The sequence below is a fragment of the Thamnophis sirtalis genome, unplaced genomic scaffold (assembly GCF_051295495.1).
Source record: "Thamnophis sirtalis isolate CommonGarterSnake01/CBP01778 unplaced genomic scaffold, rThaSir2_p1.2 scaffold_3, whole genome shotgun sequence".
NCBI lineage: Eukaryota > Metazoa > Chordata > Lepidosauria > Squamata > Natricidae > Thamnophis > Thamnophis sirtalis.
In genome coordinates this window covers 139,820,232-139,845,038 of record NW_028261383.1, presented here as the reverse complement: position 1 = coordinate 139,845,038, position 24,807 = coordinate 139,820,232, and the positions used below count along the sequence as shown (strand labels likewise).

The following is a 24,807-nucleotide window of genomic DNA, read 5'->3' as shown; positions in this document are numbered from 1 at the left end:
TTCATAAAGAAAATGTTTGTGTATTTCAAATCAAGTCTGTTTAAACATTTTTATCAGTGTTACATATTTATAGAAAAACAGTTTGATGTTGTCCTTAAAGCGTATTCAAACATTTCTTGTTAATGAAGATTGTATTGGAAAAAAATTAGTACTCAAAGCTTCTTATATGTAACAATATATATGGCAAGAAATGGATACAGTCTGTCAGCAGGATTGAATTTAAGAACCATCAAAAGCAGACAGATCTTGCACAGCAGCTCCTGATTTTAATAATTAAACAAGGTAGAGTTCAAGGCATGGCTTAAGATGAAAGACTATACTGTCACTGAAAATTAGTTTCTCTTTTCTGACTATTTCAGGCTTTCCCCCCACCCCTATCCGTTTTTCATGAAATGTCGTTTGTTGAGCACTAACAACTTCTGCTGAGTGATGAGACTTATAAATTACATATTTGGAACAAAGAATTTTTCCATTATACACTATTTGGGGCTGATATTAAAAATATTTATACCTTGAAATAATTAAGGCTATGTAGCAATGTATTGCTAGTTACGGATTTTGTAAGTGACTTACAAAAACAGTCATTTTTGGCATCTATATTTTTCTTGATTTACTACTTCCTAATTCAGTAATGAACATTATTTGGCAAGTAAATTTAAATAATCCAATAGTTATTTTAAGTGTCAGACTACAATTTGTCATTCAGTCATAAAAAAAGAAACAAATATTTTCTAGGTTTATAATACCAGAAAAAAGGGAGGGAAAATTAACAATAAGTATAATGGAGGGAAGAGGGAAATATGATATATAAAACAGTCTTCTGGACAGATTAGATGCTACTGTCTGGTTTTCTGGCTCACATCTTCCTCTCATGCTTCTTCTGAGTAGAAGATAAAATCTGATATAGCTAACTTTCATATGATAGGAAACAAGTTCCTGCAACAGGGAAAAATATAGATGAAAGCAATATTTTGCCTGATTGTGTATTGGTTTCTACCAAAGAGAGGGAATTGGGTGCAAACTTATAAATAGCAAATAAATACCGTGTTTCTCCAAAAAGATGACCCATCTTGAAAAGAAGCCCTATCATGTTTTTGAGCGCATGTGATTAAATTAAGTCCCACCCACAAAATTAGCCCTAATTAAGACCCTGTCCACCCTGGGGTGCAGGAGGTGACATGAGGCACATAGGTAAAAAATAAGCTAGGGTGGGGATGGGGGTGGTGGAGCTGCCCTGCTTACCAGGCCTCCCCCACCCTGACACCTGCCTCTGCGGCTTGCATTACCCTGGCCTTTATTTTGTGTTTAGATACCTGCCGGAAGGCATCCGCAGCCGATAACAGAGCTCCGGATCGATCCAGAACTCTATTATTTCTGCAAAGGGTTTTCCAGAAGGCGTCTGCAGCTGATAACAGAGGTCCGGTCAATCCAGAGCTCTATTATTGGCTGCAGTTGCATTCCAGCTGGTATCTAAAGGTGAAACAGAGGCTGGGGCAATGTGTGCGAGTGGCGGCAAGCGGCTGCAGAAGAAGTTGGCCAGCAGTGGGCTCCTGCTGGGCAGGGCTGTTGTTGCAACCGCTGCAAGGTGAGTCAATAATTAGAACCCTCCAAAAAGAAGGCCTAGCCATTTTTGGGGCCAGGGGGGGGGGAGGGTCAAAGGAAAATAAGACCCGGCCTTCTTTTTGGAGAAACATAGTATCTACACAATTTGTATTTTAAAACTTTAAAATACAGGTAGTCCTTGAGTCATGATCACATTTGAGCCCAAAATTTATATTGCTAAATGAAACATTTGTTAAATAAATTTGCCCCATTTTATGATTTTTCTTTCCACGGTTGTTAAGTAAATCATTGCATTTGTTAAGTTAGTAATATGAACTTTAAGTGAATCTCGCTTCCCCATTGACTTTGCTTGTCAAAAGGTCGCAAAAGTTGATCACATGACCCCAGGACACTGCAATTGTCATAAATATGAACTACTTGCCAAGCATCTGAATTTTGATCATGTAACCATGGCTGTATTGGTCACAAGTGTGAAAAACAGTCATAAGTCCTTTTTTTCAATGCTGTTGTAACTTTGAGTGGTCATTAAATTAACTGTTGTAAGTTGAGGACTACCTGTATAGGTTATTAAAATATGAACAGCTTTATATTCAACATTTTTTATTATTTCTTATTCGGTTTTGGAGAATTTGGTCCAGGCTTGCTATTCAAAATTTTAGACCGTTATTGACCTAAAATTATTTATTTTATACTAGAATTTGGGATATAATAGCATGGCAAGTAACATTTTTCAAATATTGCATTGTTTTATCCTTCAAAATGCTGACGAAAAGCAATCCAATCATGTTATAGTATCAAGGCAGATAGCTCTTAATTAACTTAGAAAAATGCAATACTGATAATTCATATATTAATATATATTATCAGTACAATAATGTTCAGTAGAAGAAAATGTGTGTAATCTCTGATCTTGTGTGTTTTCTTGCAGATGGTTCATTACATGGTTAGGTAACTCTTCAATGCAACTGAAGAGCACTGAAGCACTTAGCACAGAAAATGTTAGCTAATCATAGTAATAATAAAATGTCTGCAAGCAACACCCAAGCTTAATAGAGTGCCAAGGACTCTAAAGTGATATTACCTAAGTCATATCTGCTTAAAAAATAAATAAATTTAGTAATGCTTCTGTTTGAATAAGTGATGTGCTGATAATACTTGATCCATCTTAACTATTAAAGGTAAAGGTTCCCCTTGCACATATGTGCTAGTCGTTCCCGACTCTAGGGGGTGGTGTTCATCTTCGTTTCAAAGCTGAAGAGCCAGCGTTGTCTGAAGACGTCTCCATGGTCATGTGGCCAGCATGACTAAATGCTGAAGGCAAATGGAATGCTGTTACCTTTCCACCAAAGGTGGTCCCTATTTTTCTGCTTGCATTTTTACATGCTTTTGAACTGCTAGGCTGGCAGAATTATTACATACTGCTTAACTTTAAACCACACGTTTTAATTTTTAAACTGTGTTCCTATGGGTACACTTAAATAAAGTTATAAAGATTAAACTTATAAAGACTACAGATCTTTTGTTTAACAGTTTTCTTCAAAATAGAATTATTTTTTAATTAGAATTCAAAATATCGCATACAAATTTTCTATTGTTTACTCTGAGAATCGGAAAAGGAAGCCATAGAAAAAGTGAGATATATATAAACTTCTGATTAATTTTTCTTTGTGGTCTCTGCATGTTTCATAAAGGTTATCTATGCTTGGGAAGAGTTCCCATTTAGAATATTCTACAATTAACCTACCTTCATCATTCATTTCATCTTCAGTGTTTTTTAAAGTATGATAATGAACAAATCTCTTTGGAATGTACCCTTTGATGTCAGTGAACCTTTCCTTTATGTATTTCACTTAGATAGTCTGAGTTGTTCATTTTCATTTGACAGTTTTAGTATTATTCAGGCATGCTAAGAGATACCCACCCCCATCCTCAAAGTATCTTCCAAAGTATTTGTAGTGTGATGCTAAATTTCTAGTTCTGCTTTATCATTCTTTGTGAATTCCTTGTTTGAAGAAAAGATTTATTACACATACTCTGGCTGGCATCCAGAAGAAAAGACTCTGAAGTGTTATACAATAAAATAGTTAAGGATGAAGAGAGTGGGTTAAAAAAGAACAAAAATCTGTAGAATCTCTATGCAATACAATACAATAATACAATAGCAGAGTTGGAAGGGACCTTGGAGGTCTTCTAGTTCAACCCCCTACCTAGGCAGGAAACCCTATACCATTTCAGACAAATGGCTATCCAACATTTTCTTAAAGACTTCCAGTGTTGGGGCATTCACAACTTCTGGAGGCAAGTTGTTCCACTGATTAATTGTTCTAACTATCAGAAAACTTCTCAGTTCTAAGTTGCTTCTCTCCTTGATTAGTTTCCACCCATTGCTTCTTGTTCTACCCTCAAGTGCCTTGGAGATTAGTTTGACTCCCTCTTCTTTGTGGCAACCCCTGAGATATTGGAAAACTGCTATCATGTCTCCCCTAGTCCTTCTTTTCATTAAACTAGACATACACAGTTCCTGCAACCATTCTTCATATGTTTTAGTCTCCAGTCCCCTAATCATCTTTGTTGCTCTTCTCTGCACTCTTTCTAGAGTCTCCACATCTTTTTTACATTGTGGCGACCAAAACTGAATGCAATATTCCAAGTGTGGCCTTACCAAGGTATTATAAAGTGCTATTAACACTTCATGTGATCTTGATTCTCTCCCTCTGTTTATGTAGCCTAGAACTATGTTGGCTTTTTTGGCTGCTGCTGCACACTGCTGGCTCATATTTAAATGGTTGTATAGGTATAAGTATAATCTTTATTGTCATTGTACTTAAATACAACAAAATTGGTTATACAATGAAATTGGTTATTGGAAATATATATATGTATAGATTATTGGAAATATAGTGGAAATTGGAAATTGTCCACTAGGATTCCAAGATCCTTCTCACAGTTGCTACTATTGAGCAAGGTACCACCTATACTGTACCTGTGCATTTCGTTTTTCTTGCCTAAATGTAGAACCTTACTCTTTTCACCATTGAATTTCATTTTATTAGATAGTGTCCAATGTTCAAGTTCATGCCCCAAGCTCTGGAAATCATTCTTCACAGAAAGTACATCTTTTTGGGACAGATCATTTGTGCCAAGATGTATAATAACATCGTCACAGTCCTTACTTGCATTTCTTGACTATCTTAAGAATACCCCTCTTGTCTCTGCTGGCAGTAGCACCTGGCAGACACCTCACCTCTTTTAAAACCTCCATATTCTTTCCTAAATTTACATCCCTTCTGATTGAATTACCAACCAGAAGTTGACTTCTCTTTTTGCATACCTTGTTCTTGTGTGACTGATGTGTGATACCTGGTTCCCCATTTCACCTTTCCAAAGTAAGTTCTTCATTTTGGACCACGATCCCCTGCTTATTTGAGTCATCATTATCACAACTACCTTGATCTGTCTCTTTAGTGTACCTATTAAGGTCAACAAGGGGGCTATATCTGTTATGCTGGGTCACAGCAAAAGCTTTTTGTTTATGGTTCGCAGCTCTCACTCTGCCAGATCCCACGGTTGTCCAGACTGCTCTTCTGCTGTGGGATCTTTGTGGTAGAGGGGGCTGATAGCATGGCATCTCCATAGAGTGGAATAGCCGAATTGGACACCTAATTTCTGCTTGGAGAGCACAGATTAGAGATTCTAGATAGCTAATCTGTCTATGTAGACTAGTAATTTGTTTACAAAGGGGACAGTAATACCTTTTCTCACAATTTGTTGCATGAGTATTTTCAGCTGACATTAAAAACATGTTCATCAATGAACAAAATTAAATTTGAATGCTCCATTTGCCACCATATTTGCTTAATGCAGCATATTTTAAATATATTGACCTAAGCCTACCTATATAATTTATGTCAAATAACTTTGCTTTGAAATTTATTTTACTTTAATAATTGCAGTTTTTCTGGTTACGACAATGAGCAACTAGTAGCATTATCTTCACCTAAACCTTGTTGCTCCTAATATTTCAGTAGGAATTGCTCATGCATTTTCAAGTAAAGTATGACAACTGTAAGTAGCTTATGTTAGTAGCTTACTGTTAAAATGAAGTAGTTCCTCAAGAAACCAAATTCAGTTTACAATCCATTATTAAGTTCTTTCCTGTTTCAGAATATATTTTGAAATCCTGGCATAGGCTGAACCCTTCTTGGTATTAACTTGCGATTACAGATGTATTCATTAATAGTAATTTTCCTAATATAACAATTTTTTAAAGAAATCTTCAAATGGAGATAAAAGTGAATAGTTTTCAGAAAGGAACAAGGTAAAATTAGTAAGACTGTATTACTGTGCCAACATAAGATAGTTTGTTAGACGTTTGTGGCATGCGGTTTTCAATGACCTAGCATGGCTGTAGTTGTACTGGTGCAAGTCAGCAAATGGAGTTAGAAAGAGGAAGAAGAAATTCAGTTATGGTCTTGAAGGTCAGCTATGATGTTATGAATGATGATGAACTTTCCTGACTGCTAACCAAGGTTCTTATGGGGAGATGTAGCAACAGCAAGTGGCCCAGCCTGGAATATAGGTGTTGAGGACTAGAGGCTTGGGGAGCACTTGCCTCCCCCAGTTGCTGTGGGACATGTTTCCTATTTGATCCAAAGTTGGAGAACAAGAGAAGGAGAGGAAACTAAAAGACTGCAAATGAAATGGTTGGGGAGTGAAGATACATGAGTGTGCAGATCAGGTATTGGTTCCAGGTTGAGAAAGGAAAAAAAAAGTCCAAGGATGAATTCCCTGGAAGAAGGAAAGTTAAGACTCAGAGGGACAAGAGGTTCACCTGAGATTTAAGATGGGAAACAGTGGTTTGTCATTCATTGGTCTCTGGGAAAGGACTGGACAGAAGACTCTGCTCTTTGCCTAAGTAGGTGCTCAGCTCAGCAGATCCAGAACAAATCTTTACACATTACAGTAAATTCAGCCCATTTCTTTCTTTTCACTTTTACTCTTAATAAGCAATAAGGAAGCAGAAGAGCTAGAGGTGAATAGTCTCTCTGAGGAAGACTTAGGAGGGAACTTGACACCAGGTGAACACCAGAATTGTGCTTTACATTCCTGTTGTAAATACTGGTTGCAAATCACTTCATTGTATGTAGTAAAAAAGCATAAAAGTCTCTACTGTCTTGTTTTTCTGTGTCAATTGCCGCACTTGCAAAATACACCTCCGGTTCAAATAGCACCTTGTCACACTGTGACACAGTTAAACTCTTACTAAACTCTTAGCGTATAAATATTGTCAAGTGAAGAACTATGAATGTGGATTAGCCATTAAGTTGGAGCTTAGTTGTATCTGTTTTTACTCAAGAAAGGTAAAAAAAAAATCATATTTATTGAACAGTTGCTTATCTGACAGTAAAAAATAATGCAGAACCTAATAATATTGTATTAAATATTTCAGTAACATTCTCCTCTGGAATTTATTTAATATGCATTCCATAATTATAATTCCATTTTATTACTTATTTTTCTTCAACTAATGCAAAAAGAATTGCCACTTTAATATGGTTAAAGTAACTTTACTATGAAACAATAGCATTATCTTGCAATTCCTATTACATTCTTTGTTCTTATTCTTTCCTTTGTATCAAGGAGTACTCATAAATTAAACATGATTATCTTTTCTTCTTTCATTTCCAGATATAGATATTTTATCATATTTGAAAGCTATATGTAATCTTCCATATAATCCCTGTATCTTTGGTATAGTGAGGAATTAAATTTTACAAATGCTTGTAATTTTTTAGACCAACCCTAAAACAATTTGTATGTGTACATTCCTAATTATAGTAGGGTTTTTTTTTTTTTTGGCTTGGTTGTATATTTTCTTTGCACAAATTGGCATCTAATTATGTTTCTTATTAAAATTCTATATAGCCTTTCTTTTAAGGGAATTTTTAAAAGTGATTTTTACTTGTATTTACATACTTCTTCCTTAGCTTTTATTCTCTTTTTCCCATCTAATTGCCTTTTCATTCTTTTGGGGGTCCCATTCTAAATACATGCAGAAATATTAATAAAGAAATAATATTAAGGATCCCAAAAATGACTATACATTTCTTTACTGCACATGTGCTTATACAGACTTTTGATTGTCCTGCCTATTAAGAAAGTTGAGAATTAATGATATAACTTGAGTCAATCCAACTAGTCCTTCATTTTCACCACTGTGATCTTTTTATTTATTCAATTTATATGCCACCCATCTCACCTGGACATGACTCTAGCAGCTTACAGTCATTTAAAAACCAATAAAAGTATTAAAACCATAAATGGTAACATTGAAATAATTTAAATGTAATTTTGAAAATTACAAATTGTGCTTATAGGTGTGGTGTAACCTCTGTTGGCACAAGGTTAGAGACTGACACTCTCTTTCTTCCAGGCACACACAGAAACAGAGTACTGTTTTATTTGGACTATAAGACGCACTGGAGTATAAAACGCACCAGGGTTTTGAAGAGGCAAATTAAAAAAAACGTAGGTAGGTAGATAAAGGGGGAGAGAGAGAGAGAGAGAGAGAGAGAAATACAGTAGATAGGGAGGGAGGGAGGGAGATTAGGTAGGTAGGTAAGTAGACAGAGGCGGGGGGGGGGAGAGAGAGAGAGATACAGTAGGGGGAGAGAGAGAGTAGATAGATAGGTGTTTCCAGGTGTACTTATCCATGTGCTGGAGAAGGAAATCGCTGACAATCTGCAGCACCTAACTTTGTTCCTGCTGGCACAGCATTTGATCCATGTAATTCTCATCAACCAGTTAAAGAGCTCTCCAAGGGGGGGGGGAGTTTTTGCACTTTGCAAACCGCCCCAAAATGGCCCGTTTTTTTGCAAAAACAGGCCCGTTTTTTCAAATAAAAGGCATAAATAGCCTTGGGGGGCTTGCAGAATGCTCCTGGGGGACAGGGAAGGGCAAAAACGAGCATACAAATAGCCCATTTTTCACAAAAACGGGCCTGTTTTTTGTAAAAAAAAAATGTACGCATACCCTTACGGAAGCTTATAGAGTGCTGCTGGGGGTTGGGGGGGGACAATGGCCCATTTTTTGCTCATTTGTGCCCTCCCTAGCCCCCAGGTCATCTCTGAAAACCTCCATAAGGCTAGGCATGGCCATTTTGGTGAAGAGGCGGGGCTTCAGGAAGGCAAAAAATGTTGTATTCGATATATAAGATGCACCCAGATTTTCAGCCTCTTTTTTGAGGAAAAAAAGGTGCGTTTTATACTCAGAAAAATACGGTAATTTTAATCTCAGATTGCCAGAAGGAGGAAAAAAAGGTTTCTTGAATATTTTTTTTCTGACTGAAAGAATCTCATTTTTCCTACCTTTTTGTTAGAGGGTGCTACCAATGTTTAGTTTCTTCCCCGCAAAATCGGGACGTTTTCTCCCTAACGTTTTCCCCACCCACTTCCTTTTGGAATGACTGCAGGCAGCATGAATGGAGGAGGACTGGGAGGGGGACTAGATAGGCATTGGGGCAGGTAGTAGTGGGGAAGATGGTGAATCCTGGCAGGCTGGGATATTGGACCTCACACATTTACTACAGTTCTTACATTCCAGAGAGAGTGATTTTCTATAGACAACTCCCAGTATCATCCCTTCTCCAGTTCATCATTTTGAATATTTCCTTGGAATAATGTAACTCAGAGTTGCAGGGAAATTAAAAGGGAAAAAAACAACACCCCACCTGTTCTTGATTTGTGTCTATCACTACCACTTTGGCAGTTTGCAGCTGAAGAAATTAAGACTCCACAACCTGTCACCAAGTTCACAAAATTGTTGACCCCCAGTAAATAACAAGCAGAATTCGATGTACAGTACATTGTTAGAAAAGGCACAACCTGCTTTAAGTTATATCATCAGGCAGCTTCTTTACCTTAAAGTTATTTGACCTAGATTTGCTCTTAGCAAGAATATTTTTTCCTGTTGCTAATGCTCTTTTTTTTTCTTCCACAGAAGCTCATCATACATTTTTTCTTAAATTAACATATCTTCCTGGAGTCACCTGGTAGGGGAGATGGGCAGCATAAAAATGTAATAAACAAATAAATGAAATGTCAATATTATCTTGTTAAACAAGCAAATAAATGAATTAAATATCAATAGTACCTTTTTGACCTACATCATACATATGCTATGGCATTCCAATATCTTTTCTCTATGCAGTGTATTTCTTTTAACAACTTGAGAGAGAAGAAATCCCACATCCATGTTTTTGTGGAAGATCAAACTATATCTGTTGTTTGCCTGCCCAGGCAAACTACTGTAACAAGGGAAAAGGAACCCCCAAACTCTAAACATATGTATTTCCCCCAAAATATGTAGGCTGTCTGCTGCCAATAAGTATGGGCTTAATTAAAACCCACATTTTTGATAACTTATTTTATTTAAAAAAAACTGTTGAGTATTTGGCATGTTTGTCAACAGCCAAATACATGGTTTCACCATTTCCCATCTGTTCAATCCTTGTTAGCTACAGTTTTCTAACTGTAGAACTATAGATTTAATCTGATTACTGTCATTCAGTTCACTCTGACCTTTTATGATCTGATGGATAATATTTAATCAGAATTGTCTATCAGTAGATGCCTCTTTGAGTTTTTGTACGGTCATGCTTATATAACTAGTTATGATAAATAGCCATTGTGCTGTCTGTTGCATCTTTTCCAGTTGCCTTATCTTTGAATTTTGAAGGATCAAAGTTTTCTTCACTGACACTCCCCCTCCCCCATTATGCTTCCGAAATATTTTTGCTTTAGATTTGTCATTGATACTTCCAGTCTGGTTTTACTTCATCTGTTATTAAATGATTTATTTTTCTTGGGGTCCAAGGTATTCACAACAACTTTCTCAAGCACTACAATTCAAAGGCATCACTTTTCTTTGTTCAGCTTTTCTGGTAGTCCTGTTTTCACAGCTGTAAGTTATAATTGGGAAATCTATAACCTTGACAATATGTACTTTTGTTATGATGTCTCTGCACTTAATCTTATTTAGATTTGCCATGGTCTTTCTCTTAAGCGTCAGGCATTTACTTAATTCATGGTTTAGTCACCATCTTTTTGAGTTTTGAGCTGGTTTGCAATGGATTAACATTGTCTATTGATATTTTTCTGCTGTCAGTTTTCTAAATTTCTATAGCTTAGTTTTTTTAAAAAAAAAAATTAAGCGGAAGGTTGGGTTTTTCACTCTCTTTTTTCATTGTCATTGTCAAATGTTCCTTATCAAAGTATCAGCATATCTGAAATTTTCTCTTAGTAATTTTAATTTTGATTTCTATTTATTTTCTATAGCCCAGCACTTTTCATGGTACAACCTGCAAATATATGGCACAATCAGCAATTAAGTTAAATAAAATGAGTGATGCAAGTTCCTCTTCCAGTTTTGAACTGTATAGTTTTTTATATTGTCTACAGATGAGGTTTCCTGGTATACTTCTTTTTAACAGCTGTCCCAATTACTTGAGGGCTATACCTTTAAAGGCATTTATACAATTAGTAAGGTAAAAAACAGACATCTGAATTTGTTTAAGCTTTAGTTCTACCTTTTTTCCCTTTTCAGTAAGCATGACCATACTGGATGCTCAAGTTTTCCATTTTTATCATTCACTGGAATTCTTGAGCCCTTCCATCAAAGTCCCGAGTGGATGTGAATGCTTCATCGGCCAAGTATTTTCTGTCTGCAACATCTTAGGTTTTTTTTTTTTTTGCTTCTTACCTCAAGCCATTAAAGTTCAAGCACTGACTTGGGGGGCAGTCAGCTAGAGCAGGGGTCCACAACCCCCTTGTCCATGGACCGGCACTGGTCCACGGTATGCCAGCAACTTGTCCACGTAAACAAGAAAAGTCCCATCCACAGAATGCAGGCAAAATCATGCTCCCTCTGGTCCATGGAAAAGCCAGTATGCTCTGCTAGGACATTCTTAAAAGAAATTACATCTTTTCCTAGTTTTGCATGTTAGCCATATGATCCCTCCCAAATGTTTATTGGAATTCAAATGGCGCTAACATTATAAGCAGACCCATTCTAAGGCATCTTACATACACTTTAATTTAGCTTATCAGCATTATTTTTATAGTGTCTTTTCAGTTTCATGAGTTTATATTTTTATTATAGTTTTTATATATTTATTGTTTTTACTGATTCTTGACACTACCCAGAGTTGCTTCTGTGAGATGGTTCGTCATATAAGTATGATAAATAAATAAATAAATAAATAAATAAATAAATCTTGAACTGATGTTATACAGCTGCTGTGATAGTCCAGGAAGAACCAGGTTATTTAAAGTGCTACTGGCAGGCACCAAATGGATACTTATTCCAAAATAGTTTGTACTCTAGATTCATATCCAAAGCTCAAAAGATCCTATTAGCCAAGTGGGTATGGTAGATGTAGTACAAAGCTGATTTTCTTTATCTCTTACTTTCTACATAATTTTACATTAAAAAAATACAGCGCATTAAGGAGAAAAACTGTGTTTAAATGGAGGAATATTCATTATTTTGAAGTCTGTCATCCTTTTTGAAATGTATAAGGTAATGCAATAATTGTCAAATGTCTTTATTTTAAATATGCATTAAAAGTTATTTGGAATTTATACAGACTTGGAATATGATTCATTCTTAATGAAGTGCAGCATCTGGAACATGAGGTGCCTTCTTGATGTTGCATATGTTTGAACATAAATCTCACGGCTTGATAATGAAATAGGAACTGTATAGTTGTTCATCATGTTTCTTAAATAATAAAAACTCCTTTTATGTTATGAGATCCCTCAGTATTTTCTGAGTTATCTGAATCATCTGTCGATAATGTACTGAATAGCATCTGACAGGTGCATGAACGTATGTCTAATATAGCTTTTCACATTATTTAGAACCAGATGGTCAAAGAGCTGGAGGCCCGAGTCCATCAGTTGACAGTGGAAGCTGAAACAAGTCATTTGCAGCATCAGAAATTATCTCAAGAGAAAAATAATCTGGAACAATCTTACCAGGTTGTGTCTTTAGAACTTGAAGAAATTAAGGCAAGGTAGTTAATAATCTTTTTCTTTAAATTATGGTGGTACAATTTTAACTGCAATTTGTTATTGGTATTGAATAAATGTGGAATTATAGTAGAATTAACAATTCTATACTATGTGAAAAGTGATAAAATCTGCATTTTTAATTACTTTTGTGAAGTCTGACTTTCTTTACTTCGCTCTACAGTTCATTACTGTGAAATAGTCAACTCATTTGTTGTTTATACTTTAATAAGATGAATCAGTGTGAATTAAGCATTCTAAGTTTGGACAAACATTAGTTCTTCTGATTCCAATATTTTTTTAATATTGAAATTAGAGGTGATGATGGAAAAGCTACTACTTGTAGAAGGTTTCCTGTGATGTTCTATGGAGGGGAAATGAAAAGATTTGTAACATCAGAAGTAATCAATTGGGAAAGTTTTATTTCACAAACAAATGAAATGAACCTGAACTAAATATGCCATGATAATCTAGTTTAAATTACTTATTTTTGAAACAAACAAAATACATCTTTCTCTAGTGGTTCTATAATATCATCTAGATATTGTAAAATTTGAACTAAATGTACTGTATATGTTGTTATGCGTAGTATATTTTGTATACTTTTATTATGGTATTGATTTACTTCAGTAATATAATTTATCAGCAGTAAGTGACTTAATTAATCTATACTTTTGACTATACATAATGAGCCGTGAGCAGCTATTGATAATGGAATATAGTAGCCTTCACCAATTACATTTTTTGAAATTCAATTCAAATGTTTTGTTAAGATTATTATATTAAGTGTGAAAACATAAAGATAAATATCAATTTGAGCAAAATGGTCTTCTTTGATCTTCTGTGATCTTCTGTGAAATGTAATCAAATGTTTTTAGGCATAATTCACTTCAGAAAGAAAAAGGCTGCATGATGGAAGAACATAAAGAGAACATTAAACAGTTACAAAGCCAGTATGAAGTGGATCTAAATTTGATGAAGAAGGAACATGCTCTTTCTGCAATGAAGGTAGATGTGGATGGGTCATTTTACTTACTAACAATACTGAATGAATCAATCAAAAAATTCTTAGTTAATTTCTGAAATTTAAATCCTGCATATCTTTCATAAGTTAAATGACCTTTGTTCATCTGAAAGCAACTGAGAGGTCAAGAAGAGCAAGGATGGTTGAACTATCCCCATTCTGCTCCCACCAGAGATTATTTACAAGTGTGACCAATGTTGTTTGTCTCATAACTAGGCCTGAAACCTGACTGGAAGTGGTCATCCAGGACCCTGTAGAGCTGCAGTGCAACCACTTTTTCCACCATCTTCCCTAAAAGTGGAGGTGGGAGACTGCATAGCAGCAGGGATCCAGTGAAAGTTTCTTAGGAAAGAATGGACCAAGGCTTCCTTCAATGGTTCTGGGAACACCCTCTCCTTCAGTGATGTATTAATTACTGCCTGGGCCTACTTGCAATTCATCCTCCAGGAAACCTTTTACCAAGTAGGGAGATTTAGGATCCAATAAACAAATAGTTACCCTAATAGCCCCAAGCTTCCTGTCCATTTCCTCAGATACAACAGAGTCAAAGTGTTCCCAAATAACTGGGTGTCTGTTTCCTGGGCATCTATAATGGACTCCACTCCATGCTTGGTCTGCAACTAAGAACAAATTTGAGTGATTTTATTCATCAGGTGCTGGACAAATTCCTCCTCCTAAATGATCATTTGGGCCCTTCTTTCCTAGGAGGAACCGAGTAACTTTAAACAGGGCCAACGGGCTGCACTCTGTGTTTGCAGTAAGAGTGGAGAAATAGTGGTATTTCACTGCTCTTAACTGCCATGAAGCAGGCCTTCACTGCCAACCATGAGATGGCCTCTGGCAGCTCAGACAGGAAGGTTGCTATTCAGCAGGAGGAATACTCCTGTGGCACTTTTGGCTGTAGCTCTCAGTGCTACAGGGAATCCTCAATCTTCACAGATCCACACTCAATGTAACCCCCACAAGTTGGTCTCTCCCATTGGTCACCTTGGGAGGGGACCACTTTCATACCCACCCATCCTGCTTGTCTCACATACAGACAAGAGGGTAGCAAACATACAATAGGTAAGCAATCAGGTGATTCCTATGATCTCACCCTAGAGATTAACTTACCATCAGCTTGGACCCTAGAACTCTTGTGCTCCCCCATCCGTGATCAGTTTCAGTCTATCAATCCTAGAAGAAGCCTGTTTCTGCCAATGTTTTTGGCCAAAAGATCTGGCCTCACCATTCAAGTTATTTCTGGCTTCTGGGCTCGATGTTGGTCTCGAACCCCGGGCTCCAGCATTATTGGGGGTTCTGCCACCACAACCCTGGCCTGCCTTTAAGATGTCAACAAACCCATCTCTGGCCTGGTCTCTAGACTCTTATCTGTGCTGCTTATTTTCTCTGCTAAGGCCCTGGTTGATTCTCTGAGCTTCAGGTCGGTTCTTGCTCCCAGTCTCCACTTGTTGCCCTTCTGGGCTGGCTCCAGATATGACTCCCGGCTGATTCCTGTGGCTGTGTCTCCTCTGACCTTTTTCTCTGAGCACAGACACACACCTGCTGTGGCCTTCAGCCCTTTCTGATAGACACTGGGTTAGACTCCGGGCCTGCTTTCCATCTGCCACTGGTTCCTTGTCCTGGTCATCTCCCTCAGTGCTGCAGATGACAGTTCTGGCTTGGCTCTGCTTCCGCTGCCCTCAATCTGCAGCCAGGAATTCATGCTGGCTGGCAGGGTAGAAACAAACTCCGTGTGGCTCCCAACACTACAGCCATTTCATCTTGGTCCCTCCAACCTCTGGGCAAGCAGCACTAGGCAGGAAGAAGGTAGGGTTGAGGCAGTGATTAAGGGAATACCCCACCCCCCACTCCAATACTCCCATCCTCTGTCTTCGTAGCAGGGAACCATGTTGCAAAGATATTGAGTATTTGTCAACTCAAAGTCTCAAAGCACTAGAATCCTACTAGATACAGATCCCTGGGAACCAGCAAATTTCTCTAGTACACTCTCATTTCATCTTTAGTTGAGAAAAGTATTTCTTTTTTTACAGCTGGGCACAATGTGTTCCCATTGGCATTTCTACAAGAATATTCAAAACACATTATAATTCTTTTTTTACTGCAAGTGCTGGAGACAACAGATGATTACTTACTTCCTCTCAGATTTGTATATATCTTTAAATTATGATTATAAAAAACCATTATAAAGCACCATAAATTATGCTCAGATTATTCCAAGTAGAGGTTCACTTTTGGACTTTTGCAAGGAATTAAGAGAGACATAATTTTGATTTTGGGATTTGATTATTAGAATTATATGGGATTATAGAAGTAAGGTAGACTAGTCTTTGCTTTGGAGTAAATTGGATTATTTTTTTATCTATATGCTAAAAGTCTGAAGCCATTGTTTTTTTACTTTTTACTTTTTTCACACTTTTATCATTCTTCTTGGCTGATTCTTTTTTTATATTTCCTTTTTTCTTGTTTGTTTACTTTACTACTTAGATTTCTAAATTTAATTTTTTTATTGTAAAATGCCCAATCACTTAGGTGAGTTTTTTCATATAAAATGTGATAAATAAATTATAAAATCATATTAAAATTATTCCAGGTAGAACTGAAATATTTTACTGTACATCTTTTGCATTTTATCACCACATTTTAATTACATCAATGTTTTAATATTTTATTACTACTAAACTGTTACATAGCAGTATGTTCATGCTTGATGGCTAAACATTTCTCAGAATTTCTGCTGCCTGGCATACTTTACATATGGTCTGCCATTCTAGTCTTTATGTGCTGATTTTACCTTTCCTCTCCTTTTTCTCCTGTTTTCTGAAAATTGTTTGGCTATTTTTATCACACTTTCTCCCCCCCCCCCTTAAAAATAATGTTACTGAATTGTATTTGGATCTGCTTATTGATTTTGATAAAGTATTTGATTTGGAACTTAAAATACTCATTATATTAGAGAGCTGTCTGTGAAAAAATTATTTGTGATTGAAATTGTTTGATCATTGACTGCTTTGTATCCACAATGTATTATCTTTACTGTATCCTTCCTATTATGAAAGCAGTGTCCTTATTTTTTTTGCTTGTGTCGTGAATCGTAAAGTTTTTTTAAAAACAACATAAAAATAAAAATAAAAAACATCTTCCATTACAAATTGTAGAAAGTGTGTCAGTTGGTTACAGTATTTCCATGCATCTCTTCCATAGTCACCACCTGCTTTTCATATCAAATCGCATATTTTAAATTCACCTATATTCATGTATATTACAATTATTATATCTCAACCTTAATTTGACTATAATGGTTTTTACATCCTTTTATATATAATATTCAAAATCTAGAATAGGATTATATGATAACATTCCATTAAATCATCCTAAGATCATCCAATCACAATACATCTTTATAACATATTCTAGATAAAACGTTTAAACCTCCTCTCATAATCTCCATGTGTTGTTTATAAAAAATTTCGTATTATCAAACTAATATATCTATATGCATTGTTATCATTATTAATCATTATTTAACTATAGGTATTGTTGCTTCATTTTATACATACTACTAGTAAAGAGAAAGAAGGAAAAACAATGTATCCAGCCTCTAAGTGGCAGTGTAACTGCTTTTCCTCCTGTTGTACAAACCTCTTTATAATCCTGCTTATCTTCTTTATATTCCAAGCTTAAGAAAGAAAAAAAACGCCTTAAATGGAGATCAAAAACAATCAAATCAAAGATTATATATAAAAAAGGAGAATTTTAATCCATAGGTATAAGCAAAAGTGAAAAAAGAAGAAGAAAGAATTAATCCATTCAGTTAAAAAAATAGGGAGCAAAAGTTCCATCTGTGAAAAAAAATTAGAAACTGGATAACACACTAAGTTCAGTGCAGATCAATCTCGCCGCCTACAATCTTCTGTCTTCAATTTAATTTTTTTGGGGGGGTAGTTCTTCTTCTAATAATAAAATTTCCTCACCAATTCGACACACTTTCTCTTTCCGCTTTCTTCCGTTCCGGAGCTGTCCCAACTTTAGCAGCTTCATTAGCTGTGTTTCTGTCGCTGGAAAAAAAGGGCTATTCCTGGATCTTTCAGGGACTTTGCAGTGTCCCTGAGATCAGCAGGAGGTGCCCTTCTCAATCACCGTCTTTGCGGGACGGTTTAGGTCCAAATGGACCGTCCAGCAGCAGAAATTTGACCGCGATCTCGGAGCACCAAGATCGTACGTTGTGCCGTCGTGACGTCAGCTCTCCTTCCCAGTAGTAAATAGTTTAATATTCTGAAGGTGTCCAGTTCCAGTCTGTTTCAATTCACTGATGCCGTATAAGATGTCAATTTATTTTATATTCCACTGTGTTGAACTTTCTCACATTCATACTTTCTACCTTCCATGCTCCCACTGCAGTGCTGTCTTTGTAGCTTTGGGTTTTCTTTCCCTTCATGGCAACATCAACTAAATGTCTGAAAAGCTTTAATCTAGCTACATCAAAAGCATCACTAGTGTACTGAAAGATCCTCAGACATTCTTCAATAGCATATTAAGTTGTATTGGACCCAAGGGGCCCATCATCTGACACTCAGTCACTTTATCTTGTCTATCCATTTGGTTTTTATAGTAAAATGTGGAAGTGGCTTAACGTTCCCTTCTGCTGTGCAGTATGGAATGATATCCTCTCAACTCTCACTAAATTGATCAGCTATTCCCATCCACCTTTTCTGAGTTAAAGCACACCAGGAGTTTGTGAGGCCAAGAATGTATACATCTAATAGGTCACCCAAAGAGTATGACTAAAGCACATATCTATGAGTATATAGGTAGTTCTTGATTTAGTGACCATTTAGTGACCATTCAAGTTTATACCAGCATTTAAAAAAGTTGTTTATAACCATTTATCATACAACGATTGCAGCATCCCGCTGCTCATGTGATCAAAATTAGCAATTGCCATGTATTTATGACGTTTGCAATCTCCCGGGGTCATGTGATCACCTTTTGTAACCTGACTGGAAAGGTCTTTGGGAAAGCCAGATTCACTTAACAACAGTGTTACTAACTTAGCAACTGTGGTGATTGACTTAATAACTGTGGCAAAGAAGGTTGTAAAATGGGGCAAATCTCACTTAACTCTCTGGCTTAGCATTGGCAATTTTGGGCTCAATTGTGGTCATAAATTGAGAATTACTTGCATCTGGCATCCACTCCTAGCGTACTTTTTTGAAGCATCTTTTCCTCCATACATGCATCTAGTAGGTTAGGATAGAACAGGGGTGTCAAACTCATGGTGTCACATTTTCTTCAAATGAGGTATTGCGACTTCCCCCCTTTGCTAAAATGGGGGTGGGGGTGGCCAGCACGTGACACATCCAGCCCATAGGCCATGAATTTGACACCCCTGGCATAGGACTTTAGGTAGCTTGAATGGATATAATTTCTAAACTGCATATCCAGTCAGTGGCTATATCAGATTATAAGGTTTGCATTTAAAAGCTTTCATGCCTTTTATTTAAGTATTTGTTATATTTGTCAACTAATCCAACAACTCTGTAGACAGCATATAGTATAGTAACAAAGCAAAACCAGTGTTCCCCCTCCCTCAATTATATAAATGCCTAGGTGTAGGAAACCATAAATTCATAGATAAGCAACCTTAGTCAATCAAGTGGAACTAACTGATTGATGAACAAAAAAAAAATCCTTTTACAGATAGTCCTCAAATTATGACAGCAACCAGGAACTTTTTTGCTAAGTGACATGGTTGTAAAATAAGATGTCACATGACTCTGTCACTTACTGATGGCAATTCCATTAGTTCCGATACCTGTAATTAAATATGGTCCCAAATGAGGACCTCACATAGTCATGACTGACAACTTCCTACCGGCTTCCCTATTTACAGTGGGGCAAAAAAGTATTTAGTCAGCTACCAATTGTGCAAGTTCTCCCACTTAAAAAGATGAGAGAGGCCTGTAATTAACATCATAGGTAGACCTCAACTATGAGAGACAAAAAGAGAAAACAAATCCAGACAATCAAATTGTCTGATTTGGAAAGATTTTTTTTTGCAAATTATAGCAATAGCAATAGCAGTTAGACTTATATACCGCTTCATAGGGCTTTCAGCCCTCTCTAAGCGGTTTACAGAGTCAGCATATTGCCCCCAACAACAATCCGGGTCCTCATTTTACCCACCTCGGAAGGATGGAAGGCTGAGTCAACCCTGAGCCAGTGAGATTTGAACAGCCGAACTGCAGAACTGCAGTCAGCTGAAGTAGCCTGCAGTGCTGCATTTAACCACTGTGCCACCTCGGTTACTATACTATATGCTGTCTACAGAGTTGTTGGATTAGTTGACAATTATGGTGGAAAATAAGTATTTGGTCAATATCAAAAGTTCATCTCAATACTTTGTTATATATCCTTTGTTGGCAATGACAGAGGTCAAACATTTTCTTTAAGTCTTCACAAGGTTGGTACACACTGTTGCTGGTATGTTGGCCCATTCCTCCATGCAGATGATCTCTAGAGAAGTGATGTTTTGGGGCTGTCGCTGGGTAACACAGACTTTCAACTCCCTCCAAAGGTTTTATATGGGGTTGAGATCTGGAGACTGGCTAGGCCATTCCAGGACCTTGAAATGCTTCTTACGAAGCCACTCCTTCGTTGCCCGGGCGGTGTGTTTGGGATCATTGTCATGCTGAAACACCCAGCCACGTTTCATCTTCAATGCCCTTGCTGCTAGAAGGAAGTTTGCACTCAAAATCTCATGATACATGGCCCCATTCATTCTTTCCTGTACATGGATCAGTCGTCCTGGTCCCTTTGCAGAGAAACAGCCCCAAAGCATGATGTTGCAACCCCTGTGCTTCACAGTAGGTATGGTGTTCTTTGGATGCAACTCAGCATTCTCTCTCCTCCAAATTACCAAACAGTTCTATTTTGGTTTCATCTGACCATATGACATTCTCCCAATCCTCTTCTGGATCATCCAAATGCTCTCTAGCAAACTTCAGACAGGCCTGGACATGTACTGGCTTAAGCAGGGGGACACGTCTGGCACTGCAGGATCTGAGTCCCTGGCGGCGTAGTGTGTTACTGATGGTAGCCTTTGTTACGTTAGTCCCAGCTCTCTGCAGGTCATTCACTAAGTCTCCCCGTGTGGTTCTGGGATTTTTGCTCACCATTCTTGTGATCATTTTGACCCCACGGAGTGAGATCTTGCGTGGAGCCCCAGATCGAGGGAGATTATCAGTGGTCTTGTATGTCTTCCATTTTCTAATTATTGCTCCCACAGTTGATTTCTTCACACCAAGCTGCTTGCCTATTGCAGATTCAGTCTTCCCAGCTTGGTGCAGGTCTCAATTTTGTTTCTGGTGTCCTTCGACAGCTCTTTGGTCTTCACCATAGTGGAGTTTGGAGTGTGACTGTTTGAGGTTGTGGACAGGTGTCTTTTATACTGCTAACAAGTTCAAACAGGTGCCATTAATACAGGTAATGAGTGGAGGACAGAGGAGCCTCTTGAAGAAGTTACAGGTCTGTGAGAGCCAGAAATCTTGCTTGTAGGTGACCAAATACTTATTTTCCACCATAATTTGCAAATAAATTCTTTCCAAATCAGACAATGTGATTGTCTGGATTTGTTTTCTCATTTTGTCTCTCATAGTTGAGGTCTACCGATGATGTCAATTACAGGCCTCTCTCATCTTTTTAAGTGGGAGAACTTGCACAATTAGTGGCTGACTAAATACTTTTTTGCCCCACTGTACTTGTGGAAACCGACAGAGAATATTGGAAATTGTGATTATGTGATTGCGGCCTGTTGTGACTTCGTAATCATGAGCCAGACTCGGAGCACTGGATCGCAATCACGTGACTATGGGGACATTATGATGGCTGAAACTCTGAGGATCTTTGATAATTCCCCTGCATTCAGGGCCATTGTAACTTTTAACTGTTGCTGACCAAGTGGTCATAATCCAAGGACTGCCTATGGCAGTTTTGTGAAATAATAAAACATTGTTCCATAATGGCTGGTACAGAGAAAGTTTAGTGCTGATACCTGCTGTCCCGTCCAAATTGCATAAATGTCCCAGAAAGGAGGGATCCTCAGCATGCCGTCTAGGGATGATTGGACAAATACACTATTTCATTCCTTTTACCTTTTAAAACATAACTTTGAAAAGTATAGCTATTTCTGCCCAAATGAATTGAAGACCAACATTCCCATTTTTATTAAATCTTTATAGACATCAGATGTGACAGAAGACTTAAAGCTGTGTGTGTCTGAATTAAAACAACAGTTACTAGAATTGGACCATCAAAGGCAGCAACAACTGCAGGTGAGCCCTGCTTTTTACTCAGCAGAATGGTGGGCACTTTCTGTTTTGAGGGATGGGGGGGAGGGAGGGAGAGAGAGTGTTGTTGGAGGCCTTGACAATATTGTAAGGAAAAATAAAGGAATACTTTCTTATTTCAGGCTAAAGCCTTTAAGATTTTTTTCTTTTTTCTTATGGAATGATTTGAAAAGTGTTCTTATCAGTGGAATAAAAAAGCATTCAGTGAAGTTGAAAATTATCATCCCGTCTATCTTAACATTTGTAAAATTAGTGCATTAGCATAAATCTGTTGCCTTGGTGCTACATTGTAAGCATTCTTGGCTTCTGTTCTTACTCCTTATAGCAGGGGTCTTTTATATTTTTTGCCCTACATCTTTCAGCATTCTTCGGTCTGACTGTATTGGATGACATTTAGAATTCTACAATATCAGGAGTTCAGACCTAGTCCAGAATTTTCCAATTACCACTCCAGTGCAGGTCAGCTGAGGCAGACTTGCACTGGATAGATATCACATTTTGAATATCTTGAATATATATGCTTTACTGTGCTAGCATGCCTACAAGAGCCAAGGTGGTGCAGTGGTTAAATGCAGCACTGCAGGCCACTGCTAGATCAGCAGTTCAGCGGTTCAAATCTCACCGGCTCAGGGTTGACTCAGCCTTCCATCCTTCCGAGGTGGGTAAAATGAGGACCCAGATTGTTGGGGGCAATATGCTGACTCTGTAAACCGCTTAGAGAGGCCTGAAAGGCCTATGAAGCGGTATATAAGTCTACTGCTATATTGCTATATGGCAGGGGAGGGTTGGAACCATTTAAATAAAGGATCTGATTACCTCAGAAGGGGGAAGACATTGGCAATAGAGGCTCAAGGAATGATGTGGTGGTAGAAACTGCCTCAGGAAATAAAGAGATGAGGAAAGATGGAAAAGGAGAACGTTCCAATAAGCTTAAGGGGAAAGGCAAAAGACCAAGATTGATTCTGCATGTGTTCAACCAAAAGGTTATATACATAGTTTTTATATGACACTAGAACTGAGGAGATTCTCAACTCAATTCCCCATCCCTTTCCTTATCAAATCTATTATCTGTCTAATTGATTCTCTGCTCTGAGTTACTGATCTTCCCCACTGAGATACAAGATTTATAATTTCTTGGATTATATTTTAGGTTATGATGAAAAAAATAACAATGGTAATTTTATTGACTCAACTACTTTCAGGAACAAGAGCAAATGTTTCTAGAAGAAAAAGCTGATTTAGAGAGAATTCATGACAAAAAGGTAATCAAGAAACATACTGTTTTTGTGTACACAGGATATCATGTCAAGCCCAAAAAAGTTTACTTATATAAACTATAATATGGAAGTATTGGGCACAGAGGGAATATAAAATAGGTGAATGTAGAAACTCTGAAAATAAATGTTGGGCAAGAATGAACCTACTGATATTTTCAGAACCTTTATATTTTGCCTGAGAAATATATTAGTACTTGGCTATGTTTCAGTAAAGTTTAGATAAAAATGAATTTTATATCATAGATTTTAAAAACTCATGTTCAGCAATATTTAAGATCCTTGATCACCAGATATCACTGACAAGGTTACTGGCAATGAGCATCACTGGCTGTGCTTTATCTTGATCTCAGTCAGATATCTGTGGCTCTTCTTTTCATTTATACTAACCTCACTGTATTCCATGGTGTTTCTTTGTTCAGTAGGTGCCTGCCAAAGTGCTGTTTTTGTATTTTTTTCCCCGTCGTGCATCCTTTCCCTTGATTGCCTGATCTGACAATCCAGCTTTAAAGACTGCATCTATGCCAGTGGTACCAATGGCTTTTTTCCTGAAATGAACGAGAATGTGTCGTTCACCCTATTGTGAAGCCTTTTAGACATATTGATAAGTTGCCTGCTCATCAGTAAAGACTGAATATGGATAAGACAGATTCTGGTGTCTCAGCTGGACTCTCTTGCCTATCCCTTCAGGATTCTTAGTCTTCCCCTTCTGGTCTGCAAGATGGTTCTGGTGTCAGTGGCTAGGAACCATGGAATGACACCCTCTTCATTGGTGGTGGTTGGTTGCTTATAGTGGAAACTCTGACCTTGGCCCAGAATGCCTTGTTTTAAATCTGCCTCATTTTCCTATGTTTCCTTCTACAGAGGGAATTAAAGCAGATTCTATTAAAGGCAGGGCCCAATTTCAGTTCTTGGTGCTAGAGTTTCAGGCCCTATGATAAGCAGTTCCTCACTACCTATCCCAGCTCCTCCCTTGCCGTGATTCTGTTTACATAGTCAACAGTTTGTCCTTGACCTATGACCACAGTTGACCCCAAAATTTCTGTTGTTAAGCAAGACAGTTGCTAAGTGAATCAATGCAGTAACACAGTTGTTAGGTGAATCTGGCTTCTCCATTGATTTTGCTTGTCAGAAGGTCACAAAATGTGATCACATGACCCTGCAACAGTCAAAAGTATGAACCAGTTGCCAAGCATCCGAATTTTGATCATGTGACCATGGGATTGCTGCAACTGTCATAAGTGTGAACAATGGTCATGTTATTTTTTTCATGCCATTGTAACTTTGCACAGGCATTTAATGAATGGGTGTAATTCGAGGACTATCTGTACTTTCTTTTTCCCTAATATTCCAACTTACTTGCACTGTATTTCAAGACTTTCATCATATATTATAGTTCTCTGCCATCCTCCAATTCTAACATTTTTGGATTCATTAAAAAAAAAGATTTTACCATTTATTTAATAAAGCAGACATATTATTGTAAACTGCATAGAGAGCTTTGGTTAACAAACAATTAGATAAAAAAT

The 24,807-nt window shown here is 37.3% G+C and overlaps 1 protein-coding gene across 4 annotated transcripts in view; it reads left to right on the top strand.

The window, feature by feature from the left end:
- Window positions 1–24,807, top strand: part of CEP112 (centrosomal protein 112) — a 273,284-nt gene that overhangs the window by 56,509 nt on the left and 191,968 nt on the right. For 3 of the 4 annotated variants that reach the window (XR_015696022.1, XM_087710220.1, XM_087710219.1), the window contains 4 exons: window positions 12,483–12,637; window positions 13,511–13,640; window positions 21,897–21,989; window positions 23,207–23,266. Coding sequence is in view for 3 of the 4 variants with exons in the window: in XM_087710220.1 (XP_087566346.1) it covers window positions 12,483–12,637; window positions 13,511–13,640; window positions 21,897–21,989; window positions 23,207–23,266 (438 nt within the window). In the remaining variant the exon portion in view is untranslated. The remainder of the gene's footprint in view (window positions 1–12,482; window positions 12,638–13,510; window positions 13,641–21,896; window positions 21,990–23,206; window positions 23,267–24,807) is intronic. The other variant, XM_087710221.1, reaches the window with a different exon arrangement.